The sequence below is a fragment of the Ricinus communis genome, chromosome 2 (genome assembly GCF_019578655.1).
Source record: "Ricinus communis isolate WT05 ecotype wild-type chromosome 2, ASM1957865v1, whole genome shotgun sequence".
In the NCBI taxonomy this organism is placed as follows: Eukaryota; Viridiplantae; Streptophyta; class Magnoliopsida; order Malpighiales; family Euphorbiaceae; genus Ricinus; species Ricinus communis.
The window spans coordinates 29,746,691-29,770,838 of record NC_063257.1 but is presented as its reverse complement, the minus strand read 5'-3'; the positions used below and the strand labels follow the sequence as shown (position 1 = coordinate 29,770,838).

General features: G+C 32.3%; 1 protein-coding gene across 5 annotated transcripts; it reads right to left on the bottom strand.

The window, feature by feature from the left end:
* Positions 1 to 13,134: 13,134 nt before the first annotated feature.
* On the bottom strand, positions 13,135 to 22,564 carry LOC8284569 (nuclear pore complex protein NUP93A). 5 transcript variants are annotated; one of them, XR_007214777.1, is made up of 16 exons: positions 22,173 to 22,558; positions 21,958 to 22,049; positions 21,727 to 21,793; positions 21,493 to 21,552; positions 21,219 to 21,308; positions 20,377 to 20,646; positions 19,791 to 19,886; positions 19,519 to 19,653; positions 19,281 to 19,334; positions 19,103 to 19,186; positions 18,258 to 18,344; positions 17,284 to 18,186; positions 16,617 to 16,798; positions 14,743 to 15,034; positions 13,497 to 13,761; positions 13,135 to 13,263 (listed from the first exon to the last, which is right to left on the bottom strand). XR_007214777.1 is itself a non-coding variant. In XM_048370949.1 (15 exons), the coding sequence occupies exons 1-15, from the start codon at positions 22,278 to 22,280 to the stop codon at positions 13,684 to 13,686; spliced, it is 2,598 nt and encodes an 865-aa protein (XP_048226906.1). In that variant the 5' UTR covers positions 22,281 to 22,558; the 3' UTR covers positions 13,306 to 13,683. The 5 variants fall into 5 exon arrangements, 3 of the variants coding, with proteins under 3 accessions (XP_048226906.1, XP_048226908.1, XP_048226907.1); XR_007214776.1 differs by lacking the exon at positions 13,135 to 13,263 and adding an exon at positions 13,306 to 13,354; XM_048370949.1 differs by lacking the exon at positions 13,135 to 13,263 and having other exon boundaries at positions 13,306 to 13,761.
* Between the last annotated feature and the right edge of the window lie 1,584 nt (positions 22,565 to 24,148).

The following is a 24,148-nucleotide window of genomic DNA, read 5'->3' as shown; positions in this document are numbered from 1 at the left end:
AATTAACTAATTAAAAAATTACTCTAATCCTAAAAAATAATATTCTAATTATATTTGTAATATCATATTAACTAAAAATAATTTTCTAATTAGACAATAATTCTAATAACTTTTTAAGTTATATTCTTAATATTTTTATTAACTATAAATTAATCTTATAATTACACAATAATTTTTAATCCTAAAAATAGTAATATTAATTATATTTATAGTATTAATTTATGTAATACTAAAAATTAATTAATAAATATTTTTAAAATAATTTTTATAATGTTACACTGATAAAGTCTTGTCTAAAACCAATAGAATTTTAAAATATTAAAAATACTTGAGAAGTTATTTAAAATATTTAATTTATTATTTAAAATATTATAAATAATTATAAAATATTAAAAAAAATTATTAAGTTTTTATTATAAATTCATTTTATATTATTATTTACAATCAAAATAATTTTAATGGTCGTATGCATTGCACGTAAAAAATTTATTATTATTTTAAATAATAAATATAATTAATATATTAAATAATAAATTAATATCTTTTTTATCTTATACAATTTATGGCTTATATTTTTTATTGAATTGTTTTGCACAGTATGGAAGTAGACAATTAGTGTATACAAACGATATTAAATACATTAAAATATTGAAGAAGATTCAAGTATTAACTTCTTATTTACTATAGGAGGTTTGTTTTCTATTAAAATTTAGTTAATATCCATCATTAATGTAATTTTTCTATTAAAATCAAGTTAATATACATCATTAATGCTCACAATTTTCTGAACAAGTTCTTCCACTTCTGCACCTTTTCTGCTCGATCTTTTTAATTTTTTTCAATACTTTAAAGTTAATAATAACATCAATAGCGGATAGCAGACTACAGCTTTATATTCTTTTAATTGATTCTTACTATTTGTTAAGATTGAAGGTAGAGGTTTTGTTTAATTTTGTTTTTTTTATTTTTTTTTTTAGACTTTCTAACATTTTGATGTATTTCTGTGTAATTTTTTTGTTAACAACATCACAAATTTTGTTGAGGAAAGACCCAGAAAAAATACACATTTAAAAAAAAATAAATATGGCTATATATAGCCAGTCTAAAAAAGAAGACAACTTTGACTAAACCACAAACAGTCTATTTCTATTAAATAGGAATTATTCAAACAGCAAAATAACAAATCAGATCAAATCTACGACTAATTCAACTACTTTAACATCCACCCTTAACTGAAGCTTTCATGCAATTCAGTTAATATTTGGATCAGCACATACTCCCATAAGACTTCTGAATTTTACGAACAAGTCAAACTTTAATGGCTTGGTCATTATATCTGCAATTTGTTCTTGAACATGACAATGAACCAATTTCACAACTCCATCTTTAGTAAGTTCATGAAGAAAATGGAATATGACATCTATATGCTTAAAGCCTTGGTTGCTTAAATTGAGCAAACAGATTGCTGCTCGGGTACAACTAGTTGTATAACCCTTGCTTAGTAATTTGAAAATAATTAAATCTATAGAAGTCGGAATTGAGTAATTCTTCTTGGAGATGAAACTAGACACATAGACGGATATGTCTATTTAATATGAGATTTTTGTATTAAGCCAATTTTGCCCAGCAATAAATATACCTTGGTACTAAATTCTGTCTAGAAAACAGAGATGTTGGAGATTAGTTTTATGCAATTTATTTGATGTTAATTTAAGTTAAATTGGTATTTAACTAGATGGGAAATGTTTATAGGATATTAAAACAGTAATTGAGAGTCTTAGAGGAAGAGTTAGGCCTATGAATTAGAGAGGGGATGATCTTGTAATGCATTAGAACTCGCATTTACATGAATATTTGTAATATGCATGAAATGTGAATTGATGAATGTGTTGACAGTACTCAAAGGCACGGAAAGGAAGTTGTGGAGAAAGGAGGTTCTTATATGCTAAAGGAATAAGTATATTTTGAGTAAGTAAATAGTTAATATTTGCTATGTTCATATATTTAATCAAATGTTCGCGAAATGGTTGCGTTTGCTTAATATTGTTTATGTTTGAATGACTGAGATGGAAATGATTGGTGTTGAGTGGAACAATTGTTATTGCTGAAATATGATATAAGTGAAATGATTGAATTGTGATGTTAAGTGCATATGTGCATGTGAATGGTGGATTCCCCTGTGAAAAAAAAAATATATATATATATATAAAGCCTTGGGAGGCTAAAGCCTAGAGAGGCTATAAAAGTGTATAATGTGAGATGAGGCGGAGCAGCTTACGTGTGTGATATGTGAGGATGAGGCGGAGCAGCACATTAAAGGGGATCCACAAGCCGTGAGAACTAACCATAATTGTTGAATTGTATTTCTTCTATGATGGTTGTACTGAATTGAGTAGAATGGTATGAATTTATACCTAAACTATGAATCATGGTAAGTTATGTGATTGGGTGGAAATTGTATTAAGTGTATGTGATATAGATTATGTTGATTATTTATTTACTGAGCTGGAGGCTCACCCCTCTCCAAAAATTTTCTTTTCAGGTTTGTAAATAGTAGTGCATCCGTTGGTTGTATGCGAAGTCTAGCTTTTAGCAGTTCTGTCAAGTTGGGCCAGTTTTGTGAAGTCTCCTCCTAATGCATTTTTGTATGCAGTTATGTGATATATATGGAAGTATGCCTTATAAGGCATAAGAAGATGTTTGTAATACTTGTTAAATGATGTTTAAGTATAATCATATGTTTATATGTTAATAACCTTGTGTCTGGATTCTTAACAACCTACATATTGACCTATCTACCTGTAGTATATATTCTACGACGCTTGTATGCTTCCTGGCTAATGTTTATTGGTTAGCATGTGATGGGGGTGTTACATTTTAGTTGGGGTGTTACATTTTAGTGGTATCAGAGCAGGGATTAGATTCATTGGGAGTAGATTCATGTTGCACATCATTAAGCATATGATATATGTTCTTTAAACTTGACTGAATATTTGCATTTCATATATATAGATGGAGAGACAAGGAGAACACGCAACTGGCCCAGATAAGTCATTAGAGTCTGTGCATGGTCATAAAAATGCATCTGAACATGATCAACATGATAAGCATGAGTTACATTCTGAAAATGCTGCACAATCGAATGTACAAAATGTTATGGAACAGTTTATGGATTTTCTGATGCAACGGGCAGCTCAACAACAAGCACCGGCGCCTCAGACTCAACAACAAAAGGCTGTGATAGATAAGAATTATGAAAGAGTTAGGAAACAAGGTGCTAATGTTTTCAAGGTACTCACTGATCCTGCCGAGGTCAAGAATGGTTACGAAATCTGAGAAGGGTGTTGGATGATTTAATTGCACATCAGAACAAAGGCTTCTATATGCAGTGTCTTTAATAGAAAAAGATGCACTTGATTGGTGGGAAACAGTTTTAAGAAGCAAAGATCAACCAATCACTTTGACTTGGAATGATTTCTTGAGAGAATTTCACGAGAAGTATACTCCGAAATTTATAGAGCCGGAAAGAAGCTTGAATTTCTTGATTGAAACAGAATAATATGTCGATTCTGCGAGTCACGAAGTTCAATTTGTGAGATTATGTAAGTATGCACCGGAAGAAATAGCCACTGAAGAACTGAAAAGGAAGAAATTTGAGATGGGTTTGAGGCTTGACATTCGTGAGAAAATGGCAGTGAAACCTCATAATTACAATGCCTCAATTGAAGCTGCTTTGAGAGCTAAAGAAACATCATTTGAAAGGAATACTATGGAAGCTAAAAAGAAGAAGATCATTGGTGCTTATAGTAATCCTCCAAGACATATTAGTATTTCTTCGTTTAGAGGCTCTAATTCACAGCGGAGTAGTTATCATGGACGAGGGTTTGGTGGTCAGTCTAGTAGATCCTCCATAGTACTTTATAGTAGAGGTGGATACAATTCATCCAGACTTGAGGGAGGACAAGTTTCAGCCAGTAGAGGGTTTGCTCCTGTTTGTCCTACGTGCAACAGGAGACATACTGGAGAATGTTGGGGACCTAGACCAGTAGTATGTTTTACTTGTAGTAGGCCAGGACATTATTCTAGAGATTGTCCTATGAGAAGAAATAATGTTTGGAGAATCTTATACAGTGGGTCGAGTAGTGTTGGTGAAAATATTCCAGTTGGTTCGTGCGAGAGGAAGAGGTGGCGGAGGAGGTTTAACTATTTCAGCAACACCATCGGAACAAATTGGTCAACCACAAGCACAAGCTAGAGTATTTGCTACTACTAGAAATGAAGCATTTGTAGCACCCGAAATTATTCTGGTATACTTTCTATTCATGATTCTGATGCACATGTTCTTATTGATCCTGGATCCACATGTTCATTCATATCATATGATTTTGCATCGCATGTTCATGCTAATATAGAGGCATTAGGTTATGATATATATGTATCTATGCCTACTGGGGGTATTATCACAGTAAATACGATAGTGAGATCATGTCCTGTAGTAGTAGATAGTGTTAAACTACATGTAGATTTGGTTGTTATTAATCTTAGAGAGTTTGATGTTATTTTGGGGATGGATTGGTTGTCAAGAAATCATGTTATTGTTGATTGTAAAACAAAGGAAGTGGCTATGGAAATACAAGGAGAAATGAAAATAGTAATGGTGGGTGAAAGGAAGACAATTCCTAATTGTTTGATTTCAGCAGTGACTGCGTGTCAGTTAATTAAAAATGGATGTGAAGCATATTTAATTAGTTTTATAGATACTACTAAGGTCAGTCCAGGGGTATTAGACATTCCAGTGGTCAGAGAATTTCTTAACATATTCTTAGATGATTTGCACTGGTTTGCCACCAAATCGAGAGGTTGATTTTGAGATTGACATCATCCCACAATCGCACCTATTTCTATTGCACCATACAGAATGGCTCCATTAGAATTGAAAGAATTAAAGAAGCAATTAGAAGAGTTACTTGATAAAGGTTTCATCAGGCCAAGTACTTCACCCTTGGGGAGCACCAGTTCTGTTTGTGAAGAAAAGGATGGTAGTATGCGATTATGTATTGATTATAGGCAATTGAATAGGATTACGTTGGAGAATAAATATCCATTGCCAAGAATTGATGATTTGCTTGATCAGTTAAAAGGTGCAACTGTGTTCTCTAAAATTGATTTAAGATCAGGTTATTGGCAACTCCGGGTTGAAGAGAAATCTATTGCCAAGACAGCATTGAACAAGGTATGGGCACTATGAATTTATTGTGATGCCATTTGGTTTAACAAATGCTCCTGCTCTCCTACGCTTTTATGTCATCGATGAACAAGACTTTCCGTACCATATTTAGATCACTTTGTTATTGTGTTCATTGATGATATTCCGATTTACTCTAGAAGCCTAGAAGAGCATGAACAACACTTGAGAATTGTTTCATGATTTTGAGGGAAAAATAGTTGTATGCAAAATTCAACAAATGCGAGTTTTGGATGGAGGAAATTGCATTCTTAGGGCATATTATTTCTAAACATGGAGTGCAACCAGATTCATCAAAGATTAAAGCAATTATTGAATGGGAACCGCTTCTAGAAATGTTTCGAAGTTCAAGTTTTCTTGGGTTAGGCTGGCTATTATAGAAGATTTGTAAAAGATTTTTCGGTTATTGCTAAGCCTCTAATGACTTTGTTAAAGAAGAATGTGCCATTCCGGTGGACGGAGTTATGTGATCAAAATTTTCAAGAGTTGAAGAAAAGGCTTACTACTACACCGATACTCGCATTGCCATCCGAAATGGAGGTTATGTTGTATATCGATGCTTCTAGGCAAGGACTTGGATGTGTCTTAATGCAGCATGGGAAGGTTATAGCTTATGCTTCAAGACAATTCGCGACCTCATGAGCTGAATTATCCTACACATGATCTTGAATCGGTATTGTACATGCATTGAAGATATGGCGACATTATTTATACGGGGAGACATTTCGGATATTCTGATCATAAGAGTTTGAAATATATCCCTACGCGGAAAGAGTTGAATCCGAGACAACGAAGATGGATTGAGCTTCCGAAGGATTATGATTGCACTATTGATTATCATCCTGGAAAAGCAAATGTTGTTACTTTGATGCTTTAAGTAGGAAGTCGTTGGAAAAATTTTCAAGTATGATTTGTTACAATGTAGAATATTTAGTTGCACTTAGAGCTATGGATGTGAAGTTTTATGTTTATGACGATGATCTGTTAGCCACATTACAAGTAAAGCCTTTGATTGGAGATAAAATTAAAGATGCACAGTGTGAAGATTCTTATTTGCAAAGGATGAAGGGTAGAGTACAACAAGGAAAGAATACACAATTTGTGTTGAAAGATGATGGTGTGTTATTGAATAGAAATCGTGTATGTGTACCTGATGTAGGAAATTTGAGAAAGGAAATCATGCATGAAGCGCACTATGCACCTTATGCAATGCATCCTGGAAGTACCAAAATGTACAAAAATTTGAAGCCTTATTATTGGTGGCCAACAATGAAGAAGGATGTGGCAGAATTTGTAAGTAAGTGTTTGACATGTCAGCAAGTGAAAGGAGAGCACCAGGCACCTGCAGGTAAACTTCATTCTTTATCTATACCTGTGTGGAAGTGGGATAAGATTACTATGAATTTTGTTATGGGATTGCCGCGTACATTTAACAAGCATGATGCTATTTGGGTAATTGTTGATCGACTTACTAAATGTGCTCATTTCTTACCTGTGAAGCAAACAGATTCACTTGATAAACTTGTTGAATTGTATATTTCTGAGATTGTTAGATTGCATGGTGTGCCTATATCTATTGTATCAGATAGGGATCCCAGATTTACTTCTCGTTTCTGGGAGAGTTTGCAGAAAGCATATGGTACTAAGCTTCATTTCAGTACAGCTTTTCATCCTCAAACAGATGAGCAATCAGAAAGAACTATTCAGACATTAGAAGATATGATGAGGGCTTGCACACTTGAGTTCAATGGTAACTGGGATGATTACATACCACAGATGGAATTTGCGTATAACAACAGTTTTCATTCTAGTATCGGTATGGCTCCTTATGAAGCTTTGTATGGGAGGAAATGTAGAAGTTCAGTATGATGGGATGTTGAAGGTTTAAGACAGCTTGAAGGTCCAGAATTGGTACAAGAAACAGTGGATAAAATAGAGATAGTTAAAAGAATTCGAAAGTAGCACAGATGACAAAAAGAGTTATGCTTGATTTGCATCGAAGGGAAATGGAATATATTGTGGGTGATAAAGTTTTCTTGCGGGTATCACCATGGAAAGGAATATTAAGGTTTGGTAAACAAGGGAAATTGAGTCCGAGGTATGTAGGACCTTATGAAATTATTGAAAGAGTTGGACCATTGGCTTATAGGTTAGCATTACCTACAGAGTTGTCTTCTATTCATGATGTTTTTCACGTTTCTATGTTGAGGCGATATAGATCAGATCCTAGTCATATCATTCCAGAGCCAAAGATAGAAATCACAGAAAAGTTGACATATGTGGAAGAACCGATAGAAATTCTTGATCGAAGGGTTAAGAAATTGAGAAATAAAGACATTCCTATGGTCAAAATTAAGTGGAGTCATCATTCACCAAGAGAAGTAACTTGGGAAGTAGAAGAGCATATGAGACAGAAGTATCCACATCTATTCCATTGTAATGTTGGTGAGTTGTTAAAATTTCGGGGACGAAATTTCTTAAGGAAGGGAGAGTTGTACTTTGCATTTTCTCATCATCCATGTTATGTGCATTTACATTTAATCATTGGACATATGATGGTATATCAATGATATTTTTATTTTATGAGAACATATATATATTAATTATAAGTACAGAATAAGAAGCATGATATTAGATTATTAATTTAGATAAGTTGATTAAGTACTTGGGTTATGTGTATTAAGCCTTAAGACTTAATTGAACCAATAGTTGAAGGTTGGGTAAATAGATTGGACTTAAAAGATACAATTAAAAGTTAGTACCTATATATGGTTAGTAAGAATTAATTTAGGGTGATAAAAATAGTTTAGTAGGTGGTGGCATTAAGAGAGGAATATTGGAAATTGGAACCATGAGCAAGCTCATTTTACCTCTTCATTTCTCTAAAATTCGTGCATGGCCAAAAACAAAAAATTTGGAATAAGAGAGACGAGTGGAATACCTAGAAAAACTTAAGATTAAGATAGGATTTTGCCAACTATTGAAGGAGCCAAGCTAAAGCTAAAGGATTTAAGCATATTAGCAACCCAAAAGCTGAAATTGGTAAGTTGTTACTTGAGTGTTATTAATTTGTCATTAGGGTTCTTGATTACAAATTGGAAAAACTTCATTTGATGCTCTCATTGATTAATTAAAGGTCTGATTATCATGAATTAGTAGAGTATTAAATGATTGCATAAAGATTAAGCTTGATTTAAGTTTAAGTATGTTAAGATAGAAAACTGTCAAAATTCCAGCAACCTTGATGTTCTGTATTTTAGGCATAACATGGGTTATATAAGTCCAAATTAAGCTTAATTGGTGTCTATGGAAATTTTAAAGAGTCCTCTATAACTTTGTAGTTTTGTGATTTTGCTATTTTTGCCGTTTTGGTTGCTTAAATTGAGCAAACAGATTGCTGCTCGGGTACAACTAGCTGTATGACCCTTGCTCAGTAATTTGAAAATAATTAAATCTATAGAAGTCGGAATTGAGTAATTCTTCTTGGAGATGAAACTAGACACATAGACGGATATGTCTATTTAATATGAGATTTTTGTATTAAGCCAATTTTGCCCAGCAATAAATATACCTTGGTACTAAATTCTGTCTAGAAAACAGAGATGTTGGAGATTAGTTTTATGCAATTTATTTGATGTTAATTTAAGTTAAATTGGTATTTAACTAGATGAAAAATATTTATAGGATATTAAAACAGTAATTGAGAGTCTTAGAGGAAGAGTTAGACCTATGAATTAGAGAGGGGATGATCTTGTAATGCATTAGAACTCGCATTTACATGAATATTTGTAATATGCATGAAATGTGAATTGATGAATGTGTTGACAGGTACTCAAAGGCCTGGAAAGAAAGTTGTGGAGAAAGGAGGTTCTTATATGCTAAAGGAATAAGTATATTTTGAGTAAGTAAATAGTTAATATTTGCTATGTTCATATATTTAATCAAATGTTCCGCAAATGGTTGCGTTTGCTTAATATTGTTTATGTTTGAATGACTGAGATGGAAATGATTGGTGTTGAGTGGAACAATTGTTATTGCTGAAATATGATATAAGTGAAATGATTGAATTGTGATGTTAAGTGCATATGTGCATGTGAATGGTGGATTCCCATGTGAAAAAAAATATATATATATAAAGCCTTGGGAGGCTAAAGCCTAAAGAGGCTATAAAAGTGTATAATGTGAGATGAGGCGGAGCAGCTTACGTGTGTGATATGTGAGGATGAGGCGGAGCAGCACATTAAAGGGGATCCACAAGCCGTGAGAACTAACCATAATTGTTGAATTGTATTTCTTCTATGATGATTGTACTGAATTAAGTAGAATGGTATGAATTTATACCTAAACTATGAATCATGGTAAGTTATGTGATTGGGTGGAAATTGTATTAAGTGTATGTGATATAGATTATGTTAATTATTTATTTACTGAGCTGGAGGCTCACCCCTCTCCAAAATTTTTCTTTTCAGGGTTGTAAATAGTAGTGCATCCGTTGGTTGTATGCAAAGTCTAGCTTTTAGCGATTACTCAAGTTGGGCCGGTTTGTAAAGTCTCCTCCCTGATGCATTTTTGTATGCAGTTATGTGATATATATGAAAGTATGCCTTATAAGGCATAAGAAGATGTTTGTAATACTTGTTAAATGATGTTTAAGTATAATCATATGTTTATATGTTAATAACCTTGTGTCTGGATTCTTAACAACCTACATATTGACCTATACCTGTAGTATATATTCTATGACGCTTGTATGCTTCCTGGCTAATGTTTATTGGTTAGCATGTGATGGGGGTGTTACATTTTAGTAGGGGTGTTACAGACAGAATCTCCCAAAAATAAAATCTAATAGTTCCTTAAATAGTAAAATAAAACATTCCACACGGGGATTACACGGGTAACCATACGGCCGTGTGGTGTCTTTAACTTTTCATAGTTTGAATTCTCCTTCTAGGTCACACGGGAGGGTCACACCAGCGAGTAGGCTTCTGTGTAAATCCTCTAAAGCTTCGCCAATGTGGACTAGGTGACGGGCGTGCCATATTCCCGTGTGAGCTTTCTTCAATTATGTCTGCTTTTCCAATTTACACAGGTAAGCTACACGGGCGTATGCTCCCCGTGTCAGTCTAAAATGTTTTTGCCCTTTTGATTTAAGTCACTCCAAAATGTGACACGGAGTGTAGCTTCCCGTGTCATGCCCGTATAGAACTTAATCTTGGATAGAAATATTTTTCTTTTGCCCAATTCTCATGCTTTTCGATTTCAATCACCTCTTTGACATATATTATCCTCAAAATACCTAAAATAACTGAAAGCCAAGCTTAAAAAACCAAATCAAACCCAATTAAAGGTAAACTCAATATAAAATGGAGCTTAATAGTAAGTGCTTTTAGCACTTATCAATATACTGAACATATACATTTCACTATATATTTTATAAAAAAAAAAAAATCTTTTATGACTGCTTTTCAGATTTTCTAAATATGAATGACATATGTATCATATAAATTAGAGTTTTAATAAATTCAATATGATATAAAACTCAATTTGTAACATAATATTTATAAATCATAATTTTTTTAAGACAATAAATTTTATTATAAAATATATCGTTGTTTTTGTGGAAAATATATACTATTTTCTGAGTTTCGTGTTTATATTTTGTTTCAAGATTTGATTTCAAAAATCAAATAAAAAGCTTTTAAACTACTATAAAACACCTGCAATGGTGTCAATATATCAATTTTGATACAAAATTGACCAAATCACACAAATATCTAACAAGACAAACAATTTACTCGTTGATAATTGAAATCTACTCTCAAATAATTGAAACAAACCTTGTAGTTTTTTGCCTTTTTTTATTTATTTAATGTTCAATTTACTTTCAAAATCATTTCTAAAACTAATATAGGACTAATCAAGTTCATATTTGCCTTTTTCTGGAAGAGATTTGTTTAACTTTTTCATATAGATTTAAAGTTTATATAGACAAAGGGTATAAACCTAAGAGTGAAAAGCTGAAAGGTATTTTTGCAAGTTTTCTTAAGAGAAAATCTAAAAACTTTTTATTCTGGATAAATTTCCCTAAATTTTTCTCATTTTTGAATTGAGTTAGGTAAGACTAGAGCGAGTTGAGCTTAGGTTACCTCCAATCCAAGTTACCTTGGATTTTAGGTTGATACTGAATTAATTTATCGAATTGCGCTTAACTTTCAGGTTATCTCATAATTAATTTATTGAAACCAAGGCGTATTGGATTTTAGGTGCGTTTTGGTTTTTTATCTCATGAACAAAAAAAATTAAAATAATTAAGCGTAATAATTTAGTGATTAATGAAAATTAATTAACATGTTGACTAAAATCCAAATAAAAACATAGTATATAAAATTTAGAAGAAATTTCATGGGGCCAAAAAAAATTATGGTTTTTGTTTTCCAAAAACTTTTGTTTATACGGTTTTTATTTCAGAATTTCGTTAGAAAATGTATACCAACAGTATATATAAAAGATACCGAAATAATATTCTTATTTTAATTTGTATTATTGTAAAGTCAGTTTTTATCTTTTATTTTTTTATTTTTTCATAATTTTGTAAGGAAAAAGATATTAAAAAATATACCTAAAAGATATCTAAAGTTTATTTATTTTTAATTTTTATTATTATGAATTTTACTTTCAGAATTCGTTGAAAAGAAAATACTAAAAGTATACCTAAAAGATATCAAAAAAATATTATTTTTAATTTATATTATTTTATATTTTATTTTATATTTTATATTTTATATTTTATGTTTTCAAAATTTCATCAGAGAAAAATACTAATAGTATATCTAAAAGATATCAAAAATTTATGATCCTAACTTATATTATTATAAACTTTTTTTTCAAAACTTTGTTTGAAAAAAGTTATTAAAAGTATATTTATAAGATACTGAAAGAATATTATTTTAAATTATATTACTGTGAAATCAATCAAATGAAATAGATTTAGTGTTTTTATTTATATTTTATTTTGATGTTCGTGAATTGAACGATCTTACATGTTTTCTTATAGCAACTAATATATTATAATGATATAAAGATATGTGTTCCAAAAAATATACCATAATATACTAAAAATATATTAAATACAATTTAAAATATATAAAAATATTATTAAAATAAAATTATAAAAAAAATTAACAGTATCAAAAATATACTAAAATGAAACCAATAAAATATCAAAAAGATATCATAATAAAAAAAACTGTATAAATAAAAAAAAAATTAAAAAAAATCATAAAAAGAAGTTTAAAAAAAAAATTGACCGTAAAAACAAAAGTTTCCCCACTTTCCTGTACTTTTTTCTTGAAATTTACATCTTCGTTTATATCATTACTCCTCTTTTACCGATAACTTATTTTCTTTCCGTTACTTATTTCTGCAAGAGCCTATTATTAATTAGGAAAAAGGCAAAAGATAATGAATAGTTAGAGAAAACTAAAAAAAGAGAAAGCAATGAACTAAGAATATTAGTATTAAAAGTATTACTAATTTAAATAATAATTGAATGTCACAAAAAATTACATCACTTTAATAAATAATTATATTTCAGATGATTTCAAATTTGAATCAAACTCGAGTAAATTATGCATTTAGATAGTATTGAGAATCAGGTTGTGTCAAGCTTAAATTCGAATTGGTATAGTTTTGAAGCATTTTGATCATTTGACTTTGAGTCATTTTAATCTGACTTTTGTCAAAGCGCTCCCGTTTCAAATAGCTTCATTACATGATAGCTTGGATATGAAATCATTTTTTATTCATGCAATTTCAGTTCTGCGTCGTGATCTTGCTCTTATTCTTTATATTTAAATGATGATATGAATAAAAGGAAAACAAGAAAAATCATGATCCAAACTTTTAGTAACTACTGACCATCAATCAACAACTTGGCATCTTGTAGGAGAGGGAAAGACGAGCATTCAGGGCATTGATTCACTAGCTCTACAGCCAGAGTCTTCTATAGCATCAATATCCTGATTTTTCAAGACATCAGTAGAAAAAAGAGATAACACCACTTCAACCACAAATCTATCACACCATCACAAATTTCCTACTCCTTGCTACCTGACAATTACCAGTTAATAATATCAACAGACACATTAAACCTCACATTCTTAAGAGTGAGAGGAGAACTATTCGAAGAACGCAGCAAGTTAACAGTCAAAAGAAAAAAAAAAACATTTTGAAACCAAAGCTGTTAGCTCACCGACAAATTAGTTGTCATATTTCAGTTGAATATCTTGGCTGTTCCTTTACATGTCAAAGATCCTTGATCTATGCCTCAACTACACATCTTAAGCTCAAAAACGGACCAAAGATCTTGATGATAACCTCAATTAATTATCCCCGAAAGCTCAGCCTCAGAGAGAGAAAACAGCCACAGTTCATTTAATTCATAAACTTCGAGCAACTTTTTCGTACAAATCGCGAGGCCAGTTCCGACTCATATTGTTCGCAAGAAACTGTGCAATCTGCAAAAGTCAAATGAAAACATCTATCAAGGAGCAAAAATAACACAAACCCTTTACCAAAAGCGAAAAACATAAAACGCAAACTAGAAACCAGGTGCAACATCAAATTAGACTGGCCAAAGATGTCAACCATAATTACCACGCCAAATCTATTAGATAATCTGGCAATTCAACTGTTAATGCAACAGAAATAGTTAACGACTGAAAAAGCTACAATCAACTAAAAAGAACTATGACGGTGAACAAACTGTCAACAAGTTCTATAAAGGCAAAACACATGATTCTATCAATTTCAAGCCAACCTTTCAGATGACTAAGTTCCGAGTGATACTCAGTGCATGAATGAGGAAATGATGAATGTAAAATAAACTCCGAATTCAAAGACCACTCGATGTATAAAATAAGGGAGGCAAAAGAAAGTCATAGGGTTTCTATCAGCTTTATTTATTCAGTGGCTTCATGTTGAAAAGTAATCTTGCATAAGCTTGTATCTTTGCATATGAATGGGCATGCATCTGTTACTTAAATTGTGTTTGGTTCAAATCCTACAAAGAATTCATTTCAATTACAAATGAATTTTTAATATAATTTATTTGCAAGTGAATAATAGAAGAGGGGGATGAGAGAGAAAGAATGTACTTGAATCAAGGGTAGTTTTGTCATGATAAAACATAACCTCACAAGTCTAGAAATCAATTGGAAATTCTATCAAATTTGATAAATTTGGTTTGGTTATGATTAATTATAAGGATTTAGAATACCAAATGAATTTTCATTCATACCAAACAGACAAAATATGGATTTACAAATGAATTTTAAATAAACTTAAGGAGTTCATTTTTACCAAATACGATGTTAAGAAAATTGAATACAGAACAGCTTCCAAAGTATGAAAAATTCTGGCGAGACAATTAGCAACCTTCCGAAGGAGCAATAATATCTAGAAGAAACATGAAACAAAATGGCAACATCCCGACATACCTTTGCCCTCATAGCACGAAGTGATCCATCAGAATCTGTTACATTGTCAAGACATGTAAGAGCGGCCTTAAGAAGGTCAGGTACACAAACTTGGACATGAGAAGACAAATTCTGAAATAAATTTGCAGTGGCATCTGGAGCTCGTGGATCAAATGGAAGAAAGGGAAGCTTAGCAACCTCCCTTAGAGCATCAAGATAATGACCCAATCTTGCTAACTTGTGAACAGATAAAATCGCCTCAAGCTGTCTCAACACAGTTTCTTGCTCTAAAACATGATCTCTCTCTTGAAAACTGGATATAATAGCCAAGTGCTCTTCTAGGTCAGAAAAATATAGAACTTTTTTTCAAAATAATGTTGGTGTGCAGTAAACTAATGAAGCGCTGTAAAGAAGATAAATTAAGCAAGAAATCAAAAGAACGGAGAATGAATTAAGTGTCAATAAGAATTCATAAACTGCAAACGTTAGTGCCCTTGTAGATTATAATAGTCCAATTCATCTCAAGGGAAAATCCCACATTTGAGTCGACAGTTCAAACAATGTCAGAAGAAATCAATACCGAGATAATTCAATTATATGAACACATAATTTAAATAATAAACTGAGATTTTATGCAAGCTGTACGAAAATAAAGGTCAAAGAAGCATTTATCAGTGGTTTCAAGAAATTCAGAGATCTTATCTGATTCAATAATTTCTCGGCCCTGTAAAATGCTAGCTTTAGAAATCACCCAATATATACGGGTTATATTTTATCAAATGACTTCCAATTATTTATAGTTAGGGATTCATTCCATTGAATTCCAATCTGATCTTCAATAACGATATAACTGGACATAGTCCAAAATATATGGTGAAGAGACCGCCATATTTTAAAGATCTCCTTGATGTAGTACCAATAACATTCTACTTCAACCAAAATCCTATAATGCCTGTAAAGAGTGCAACCATTGTGTAGAGAATAAAATAGGAAAATGCTAAACAATCCTAAAGTAAAACAGGAACGAATAATAATTGCAAAATAATCTTCTCCAAAATGGGCTTGTGTCAGCATCTGCAACACCACAAAGACGGAAAAGGTTAACTCTGACATGGTGCCAATGGTGATCTAGGATTTTGATAATGATATGACCATATGTGAGGGTTAGGTTAGAGCTAATATAAAAAAATTTCAGATTAGGGATTTAGGCATTTTGATGAAAGATGATTCCTAATACAGATTGGCAAAAACCATTATTAAGCCCCTGAACTTTTCTATTTTATTTTATCAAGCCCTTGAATTTTTAATTTATTTTATTGAGCCTTTGCACTTTTATTTTTGGTTTTTTTTAAGGACTTTTATACATATTTCATGACAAGTTTGTTTGTTCTATTGAGCCCTTGTACTTTTATTTTTGCTTTGATTAAGGACCATAGGTACTCAGTAAAAGCAAAAATAGAAGTATAAGTACTCAATGAAACAAAATAAAAATTAGACGGCTTGATAAAATAAAACTGAAAAATTCAAGGCTTAAAAATGCATTTTACCATACAGATTTGTAAGCTTTTCTTTAAAAAATAATAAATAACATAAAAGTTGTGAGAAAATTAAACATAGGTTCCATAAAATTTAAAAGAAGGTTCACTAAGAAAGAACGCATCAACGACATTCTGCAAATGTGGATGGTGTTTTTGCATTTGCTATTATCGCTGACGGTGAAAACCACATACCCCAAATTGTCATAGAAAGGATCGCAGATCCAAGTTTAAAGTGATAAACCAAAAGGTGCAAATTTTGTAGTTTCCCCTAAAACATAACATAAACAAAATTGCAAACATGGCCATAACTATTAAGAGAGAGCATATGAGAATTCAAAGTGTCAAGTAATGACCTACCTAACATCAGGATAATACTTGTATGTCTCCAGAATCTCATTGCCAGAATGAATGAGACCTGCAGTCCGGCTCTCGCCATCCAGTCTACCACGTGACAGGGCACAGATTGCTTCAGACAAGCACTTATTAATTGTATCTAAAGCCATGGAAAATGCTCCAACCCTCTTCTGAATTTCTATGGACTGGTTTTTCATACGAATTATAGCAAACAAAGAGAAATACTTATGTATCGCAAAATCAGAATAACAGTGTAAGATATTATAACACATCAGTAAAAGAAAGATGAACATCTTACTTGCTGGACAAACAAACAGAATTCTATGATACAATACACACACAAACAGATTAGAGAGATAAATGAAACAAAAAAGAAAACTTAAAAAAATTAAATTAAATAAAATAAAGTTAAAAGTACTGAAATAGGAGTGCAAAAGTTTTCTCAACAAGTAATGAGCCCCCCCTGAAAATAATACTATCGTGTTTTGCTGTATAAAATTATATTACTCATTAACAATGAGAAGACTGAGAAAAGGAAATAGTCAACATAAGCAGAGAACACCATTACTTATTAACTACCAATAGACAATAACAGAGAGTGAACTTAGAAATAAGATATGTAAAACCAAGAATTCCCAAGACTCAGCCAAAGGCAGGAAAGAAAATTTACCTTGTCATAGAGTCCGGCTTCCTGACATTGCCGGGCAGCTTCAAGCAGAAATTGTTGTCTCACTCTAAAGTCATTTAAAAATCGCACTAATTCACCTTCTTCTCCAGCACCCCGTGGACCAAGTAAGAGATAAATACCACCGTCCCGTAATAGTAGCTCAGTAAGGAGTTGCTTCAGCATCAAACTTCTCTGTCTCTGCTGATCTACATTGCCTCTCCCAGTCCATGACACCTCTCCACCACCTACTGCAGCAGCAGCTTGTGCATAATATTCCAATGCCCCCAAGAGATTGCCACGACGTAAATATGTAGAACCATATTGCCTAATTATACTAGAGACTTCTGCATAAGCATCCATGATACCAAGTTTTTGTCCAGCTCCTGCAACTTCAGAAAGAACTCCGTGGTCTGCTAGCACAATTGCCATGTGGACAGCATCAATATCATATCCTTCATCTGCAACTTCCTTGGACAAATGCAAGACAGCTTTTAGCAACTGAATGCTCAAAAGCAATACATAAGGGTAAACCAGAGGGTCCTTCCCATTTTTGGTATAGTATGATGGCTCAAATTTATTTAAGTAAGCCTGTAAATCTTCCAGACTATACGGCGCTGAACCTTCATTTAGGACCACAGCTGAGGTACCACCATGGAAGTCCCGTACAGCTGATAACTTGAACCACAAAAAGTCCTCTATAGTATTGAATAGTGTAGGTAGATCTCTCAGAAGTCGGTCAATTTGCCTCCTAGAACCAGATACTAAAGCATATAGTAACAGCTTTTTTTTGTCATATGCACCTCGACCCACCCGATCAACCATTCTCAACATTTTTTCACATTCTTCAGAAGCAGCAGCTGCAATTTCTGGAGGCACTATTCCTCCAGTGTTAATCCACTCTGTAAGCTGTAAAAAGAAAAGCTAATCAGTAGGCTGAATAAAAAAAATATGCATCTTAAGAAGAGAACAATCATTACCAGAGGAGCAAATTGCTGAGAAGCACGGGATGACAGGGCAATGTTTCTTGCTTCATCATAATACCCAGTTCTCAAGCAAAAATAAATCTGGCAATAGTAGAAATTATGAAATATACATATTATTAGTTTGACATGATATCCATAACAGCAAAGAAAGCACATCCAAAAGAAAGTGAAAAATTGTGAACCATAGTCTTCTACATACAATGTTACTCAAGCTTGCAACTCCATAAGCAATAAGAGATTATAAAAATATTACAACAACAGATCAGAATGCTCACAAGAAAACAAACGAAAGACCAAAGAAGACCCCATTAAAACAGATGATGCAAGTAAACAACCAAATGATCTACTATATGAACTCCATCAATACATCAACTGATGCAATATGGATATTCTCAAGGATTAGTGTCCTAAAAGTTCCACAAAGATACCACCAGCATGTACAACAGAAAAATCCTGCTTACTCGAAACATGAGAAAAATAAAGGCTAAAAAGATAAAGACCTTGTTCAAAAATATCAATATTAAGAAAAGCCAGAGGATAGATCATATGTTAATAATCTATTTCTAAGCTATAGAATCCAAACTACAAGACTCTCTCTTGCTGGTAACCTATACACAATGACAACGACTATTTAATCTACTCTTAGTATGAAAGCACTTGTAAAATTCAATGGAGAAATTATAAACGTCAATAAAATGCAAATCTTAAAAGTTGGAAGTCCAAAGCAACATCCAAACCCAAAATCTAGTTATAATTTACAAATAAAAAGCTATGTCCAATGAACTTCTATCAATCTCAACTAAAAAGTAACAAAATAATAATATGAATATGTCCAAAACCTGCTGCCAAGTGGTATCAACTGGTGGCTGCCTACGTGCATCTCCTGCATCAAAATCTAGAACACCATAATCCCTTAAGCGAATCTGAACAGAACAAAAAGTAGAACTTCAAAACTTGAAAAGAATGAAACAAGTCATAACTTGCAAGGTTAACCCAGATGGCAATAGTCAGACAAACCCGAAGAAAAGCACGAACTCTTTGTAAATTTCCAACAGCACCACCGAGGGCAGCCTGGAAGAGTAAATAAAAGTAATATCAAAGTTTCCACTTAATCAAGAATGAGCCAAACAACCAAATTAAGACAGAAAAAAGTAGCAATAGCGATCAAACAAAAAAATCACATAGATATGGTAACCAATATTCAATTATTGAAAAAATTTAATCACCGGGAAATTATAATAATACTATTTTCTACCTGTGCTGGATGACTTTGTATTGTGTCCATAATATACTTTTCATGTCCCCATTCTAAATGCCGCCTTGCTCCAATCACTAATGACATTTTTCTCGAAAGATTCCGTTGAAAGGTTGAATTCTCACCCATCAATGTCTGCAAGTGTAAAATATTCAACTTAGCAATATCAATAATTATTCATATAACAGAAAGCAGCAAAACGAATGTGATACAAAGTTTTTCAGTACACACTCTTTTTAAGATTAGACCATGTAAAATAATAACATGTGCACCTGAATAAGATGCCACATCTTCTGCATGTTAACTGATTTTCCACCAGAAGCTTCATGACCCAAACTATCATAAGCATTCTTGAAGGCTGTTGCAGGCTATGAAAGTAATAAAAATCAGTAAAGCATAAAATAAAAAAGAGATTAAATGAGCAACCTTCTAACAATGATTTAAAGTAAAATGGCCCATCAGCCTTCAAAGAGCTTATTTGCATAGATGTGAGGTTCACAAGACAGCTTAAACAAACAACTTGTTGACTGTTGAGACACAAAGTCGACTAGACTTTTTAATCTGACAGTATTTTGCCCAGAAAATAGCTTACTTGATTATTGGATATGTGTTTGTGAGTTAGGTGCTTGCAGGCTGCTATCTTCGCTACTTAGCAATGTACTTCATTAGTGATTAATGTCTGAGCCAAGAGGTACAGGTTTTTAAAGTTTATTCTCAAGAATGATTTGAAGGAGGGAGAAAACTCCAACCTCTAGCACTTTGTGCACTAATTAGACATGAATCATGCCCTTCTGTTATCCGAAGTGTCTCAAAATGATGCAAACAAAAAATTTTGAAAGTAATATGAAAAAACACTACCTTAAATTGCAAGCCATGCTCTCTTGCATTATTCAAATTCTTCACAACTTCAGCATAAGCTGAAGCTTTTTTCTCCAAGATTGGCATGTTGGCTAAAGGTACAAGCTCCATGCCAATTGGGCCAGAAGAAGCCTGAGGGCTGGAAGCAACAGATGCTATTTGACCTGAACGAGTACCTCCACTACTTGTTTCAATCGCGTTAGTCCTAGGTAATGCCGAAATCCGGCTCAAGCTCTGAAGAAAGTCCCGTTTTTCCTTTTGCCAATCTTCCTGCAATATTTAAGAACAGAGACAAGGCCTTAGCTTTTATTGAATTCTATTATTCTTTTTTTCTTTTCACATTGATCAAGGACATGAAAAATAGGGGCCGAAAAGAAGTAAATGAATTCTATGATCTTGAAGAGAAAAGAAAGAATGCAAAATATCAATAAAATATTTGTCATACTTAACATAAATGTATGTGTAAACGTGCATATCCAATTGTGCACACAAACATATGTATTGCTAGTGAATGCGGAAACTAGAGAACTACTTGTTTTCTTACTGAAAAAGGAGGTAATAAACTAAACATAATTCATTAGCAAGATTAATTGAACTTAGGACATCATAGTGTTGAACGAGGTTAATTCACATGTTGTTCCAAGAGTTAACCACATAAATTCTTGAAAATGTAAAAAATTAAATTAATAATAATAATAATAATAATAATAATAATAATAGCGGTAATAATAATAACTGGAAAAGGAAAATCTAAAAGTAGTTGTCCTGAACTATGTTTGCATAGTAATTTTTTATTATTATAAATCCACTGATGACAATACTAATTCCATACACATACTGACCTCTAAAACTTTCAGCATGTAATCATTAAAGCTTCTCAGGCTGTCCTTCTGAGCTTCCTGTATGGCTGACACCATTGCCATTTCATGAACCTACAACCAAATATGCGTAAAATGCATACCCCATATTTATAGTAGTCACTTCAAAGAAAAAAGGAATAAATGGTTCATCGTACTCTTTAAAAGATCCAAACAAATGAGAAAATCATAGACAAAGTATACAAGCAGCATTAGAACAGCAGAAGCAATTTTAAGCACAAGAAAGGACATAAAGTACCTGTTGCAAATATTCTTCAACAGTTGTAGCCTCAGCAGGGAAGACATCCTCAAATACTGTCTTCAAATAGAAACAGGGAGAAAACAGCCAAGGATGAGCAAAGACAACTACCCAAAAAAAGAAACAGTAAGAGAAAGGGACTTGAAAACATAATAAACAAATGAACTACTCTGGTTTCAACACAGTTTACAATCCTGCAGCCACTACTAAGCTAGAATGAAAGAAGTTTTCTACCTTCAATTCGAAAGACTTAAGGTCTCGAGCAAGCTGCTCCGCGTTAATTCCTTCACGAGCAAGAAGCCTGAGAGAGAAAGAGAGAATGGACCAGCATATAAGAGTATATATACATATAAAAACAAGATGAATAAACTCAAAATTTTGAAAACTAAAAGTAGCTAAATAAATTTTTTAAATAAAAAATTCAAAAACTTACCATAAGGAGACAAATTTTTTAAGGGACAGTACCTTGTGGCAGCGATAGATTGAGTAGGAGCGTCAGTTCTCAAGGATTTAGCCTTGAGTTTCTTAGATAATGCTTCTAACTGATCTAAATTCCTCTGAAACATTGCACATGAAATTAACAGTTAATATTACGAAATAGCCAAAAAAAATGCAGATTAAGCTAAAGCTATCGAGAATTGATTGATAAGAGAATAACAAAGAAAAAACCGAAAGTGGACCTGGAGAGGAGGGAACTGAGCAGAAGGAGCAGCTTGTTCGAGAAGCTTAGTGGATGAGTGTAGAAGATCAGTCCAACCACTCATGTCTTGTTCACTTGTCCCCGCCATTTTCGCCAATTTTTAGGGTTTTATTAGATTTTCAGTTTGAACTCAGCTTCTTTGTACAGGAGTGCGAGCAGAGCAGAGCGACGTTTTGGTTCCCTTCCGGAGGGTTTTTCCTTTTTCTTTTTTCTTTTTTTTCTATAGGGTTCTGTCTTTGTAACGCCTATAATATAATGACAAATGGCAAATTTGATTTTTTATTTCTTGCCCCCTGAACTTGTCGCAAAATGTCAAATAATGCAGATATGAGTTTTGGATTAAGAAAAAGAAAAGGCACATTACAATTACCTGCCTAGATTTTGACTATAGCTGTACCTTGTTATCTCTTCTTTAAAGATCTAGTTAATGGTAACTAAGTTTTGATTCTGCTACATTTGCTGTTAGATATCTTTTTGGGGAAGTAAGATTTTGTACAGTGTGATTTTACCTTCTGACACAAATGATGATTTTTTTTGTAACAATGTAGTACTCTATATGTTAATCCGTTAGCAATTTAATGTCAAATCTATAACAGCGGTGATATGACATATTTAATTTTTTGCCACCGTATAATAATTAGATGATGTGGATATTTAGTAAATTCTAAAATAAAATAAAATCCTCTTTCCAAATCAAAAATCCCTATTTACAAAATAATAAAAAATTAAATCAATAATTCCTTAAGTCAAAATATTTCTAAATCAAAAAAATATTGAAAATCAATCAAGAGAGATTTGAAAATAAATTCATAATCTTCTAGAAATAGTGAAGTAGCTATGAAGAAATTTGGTTGTGGTTTGCCATCTCCCATGAAGACATCAATGAGGTATAGAACTAAAGAGAGGCAATTTCGTGGATGAGCACGATATGATTTAGCTCAAAAATGTGAATTCTTCAAGTGAGTTGATCTTCTAAGCTATTCAAATAGTTATAATGTGGTTCCACATATGTTGGACAGAGTGGATTCATGTGAAGATGAAATTGCATAGTGTTATTCCTTAAAGGTTGAATTGGCTATAGAATTGAAGAGATATAAAGAGATTGTCACTAGTTTAGAAGTTGAACTAATCAATTGATGTGAAGAAATCAAGCAATTGCAGTTGGAAGTAAAAAAAAAAATCACAAGTTGACCATTATTATGGAACCATAATGTCACCTGAAAAAGTTTGTATTTAATGTTATTATGTTTGTTTTATTCTTTGAAAATTATAGAAAAAAAATCCTTAGGGTACATTGAATTTGCCATAAGTGATCCGTTGTTGGAAGTAAATGTATAGGTGTTTGAATTGATATATGTATATTAAAATGGGTAAGTAAAAAGTGTTTGATAAAATGTTTGAACGAATAAAATGAGGTTTATTTTAATTGCAGTTTTTTGACTTTTTTATGAAAGTGTTGGTGACCTATTTTGATAATGTTCACTACTTCATAAGCAGTAAAGATAAATGTAAAAAGAAAGCAACTTGAGTATGAAAGTAAAAAGATAATGTTCATGACAATTAATCAAGTAGAAATAAAAGGTAGTTGGTGTACATTATATCCATAACATATATTTCCAAAAAGGGTTGATATAACCTAAGCATCCCTATCCAAAATTCTCAAAATATTGTACCAAAATAATGGCACATACAACTAACAAAACTATTATACGTTCATGTCTTACATATACAATATAAGCAAAATACATTATTTTCAAAAAGAGTGCAAAACTGAAATCTATTTAACTAGTCATAAGTTGTTGTTGGTGTTGATTTAGATTCAGCAACTGCTTTTGAAGCGGTTGGTCTACGTGGCCTAAATGGCCTACTCTTAAGATTGAACATGAATCTTAGTTTTTCCGAACCAAACAAAAAAACCATTATAGAAAAATACTAGAATTGAAATAACTGAATTTT

Bases quoted from the DNA above. Each gene is read 5' to 3' on its own strand.
- LOC8284569 (XM_048370949.1), bottom strand. From the start codon at position 22,280: ATGGCGGGGACAAGTGAACAAGACATGAGTGGTTGGACTGATCTTCTA. The intron at 21,794-21,957 runs GTACTGTCCCTT...TTTCTCTCTCAG, and splicing joins CAATCTATCGCTGCCACAAG to GCTTCTTGCTCGTGAAGGAA. The intron at 16,799-17,283 runs GTAAATTTTCTT...ATGAAAAACCAG, and splicing joins AAGCCGGACTCTATGACAAG to TCCATAGAAATTCAGAAGAG.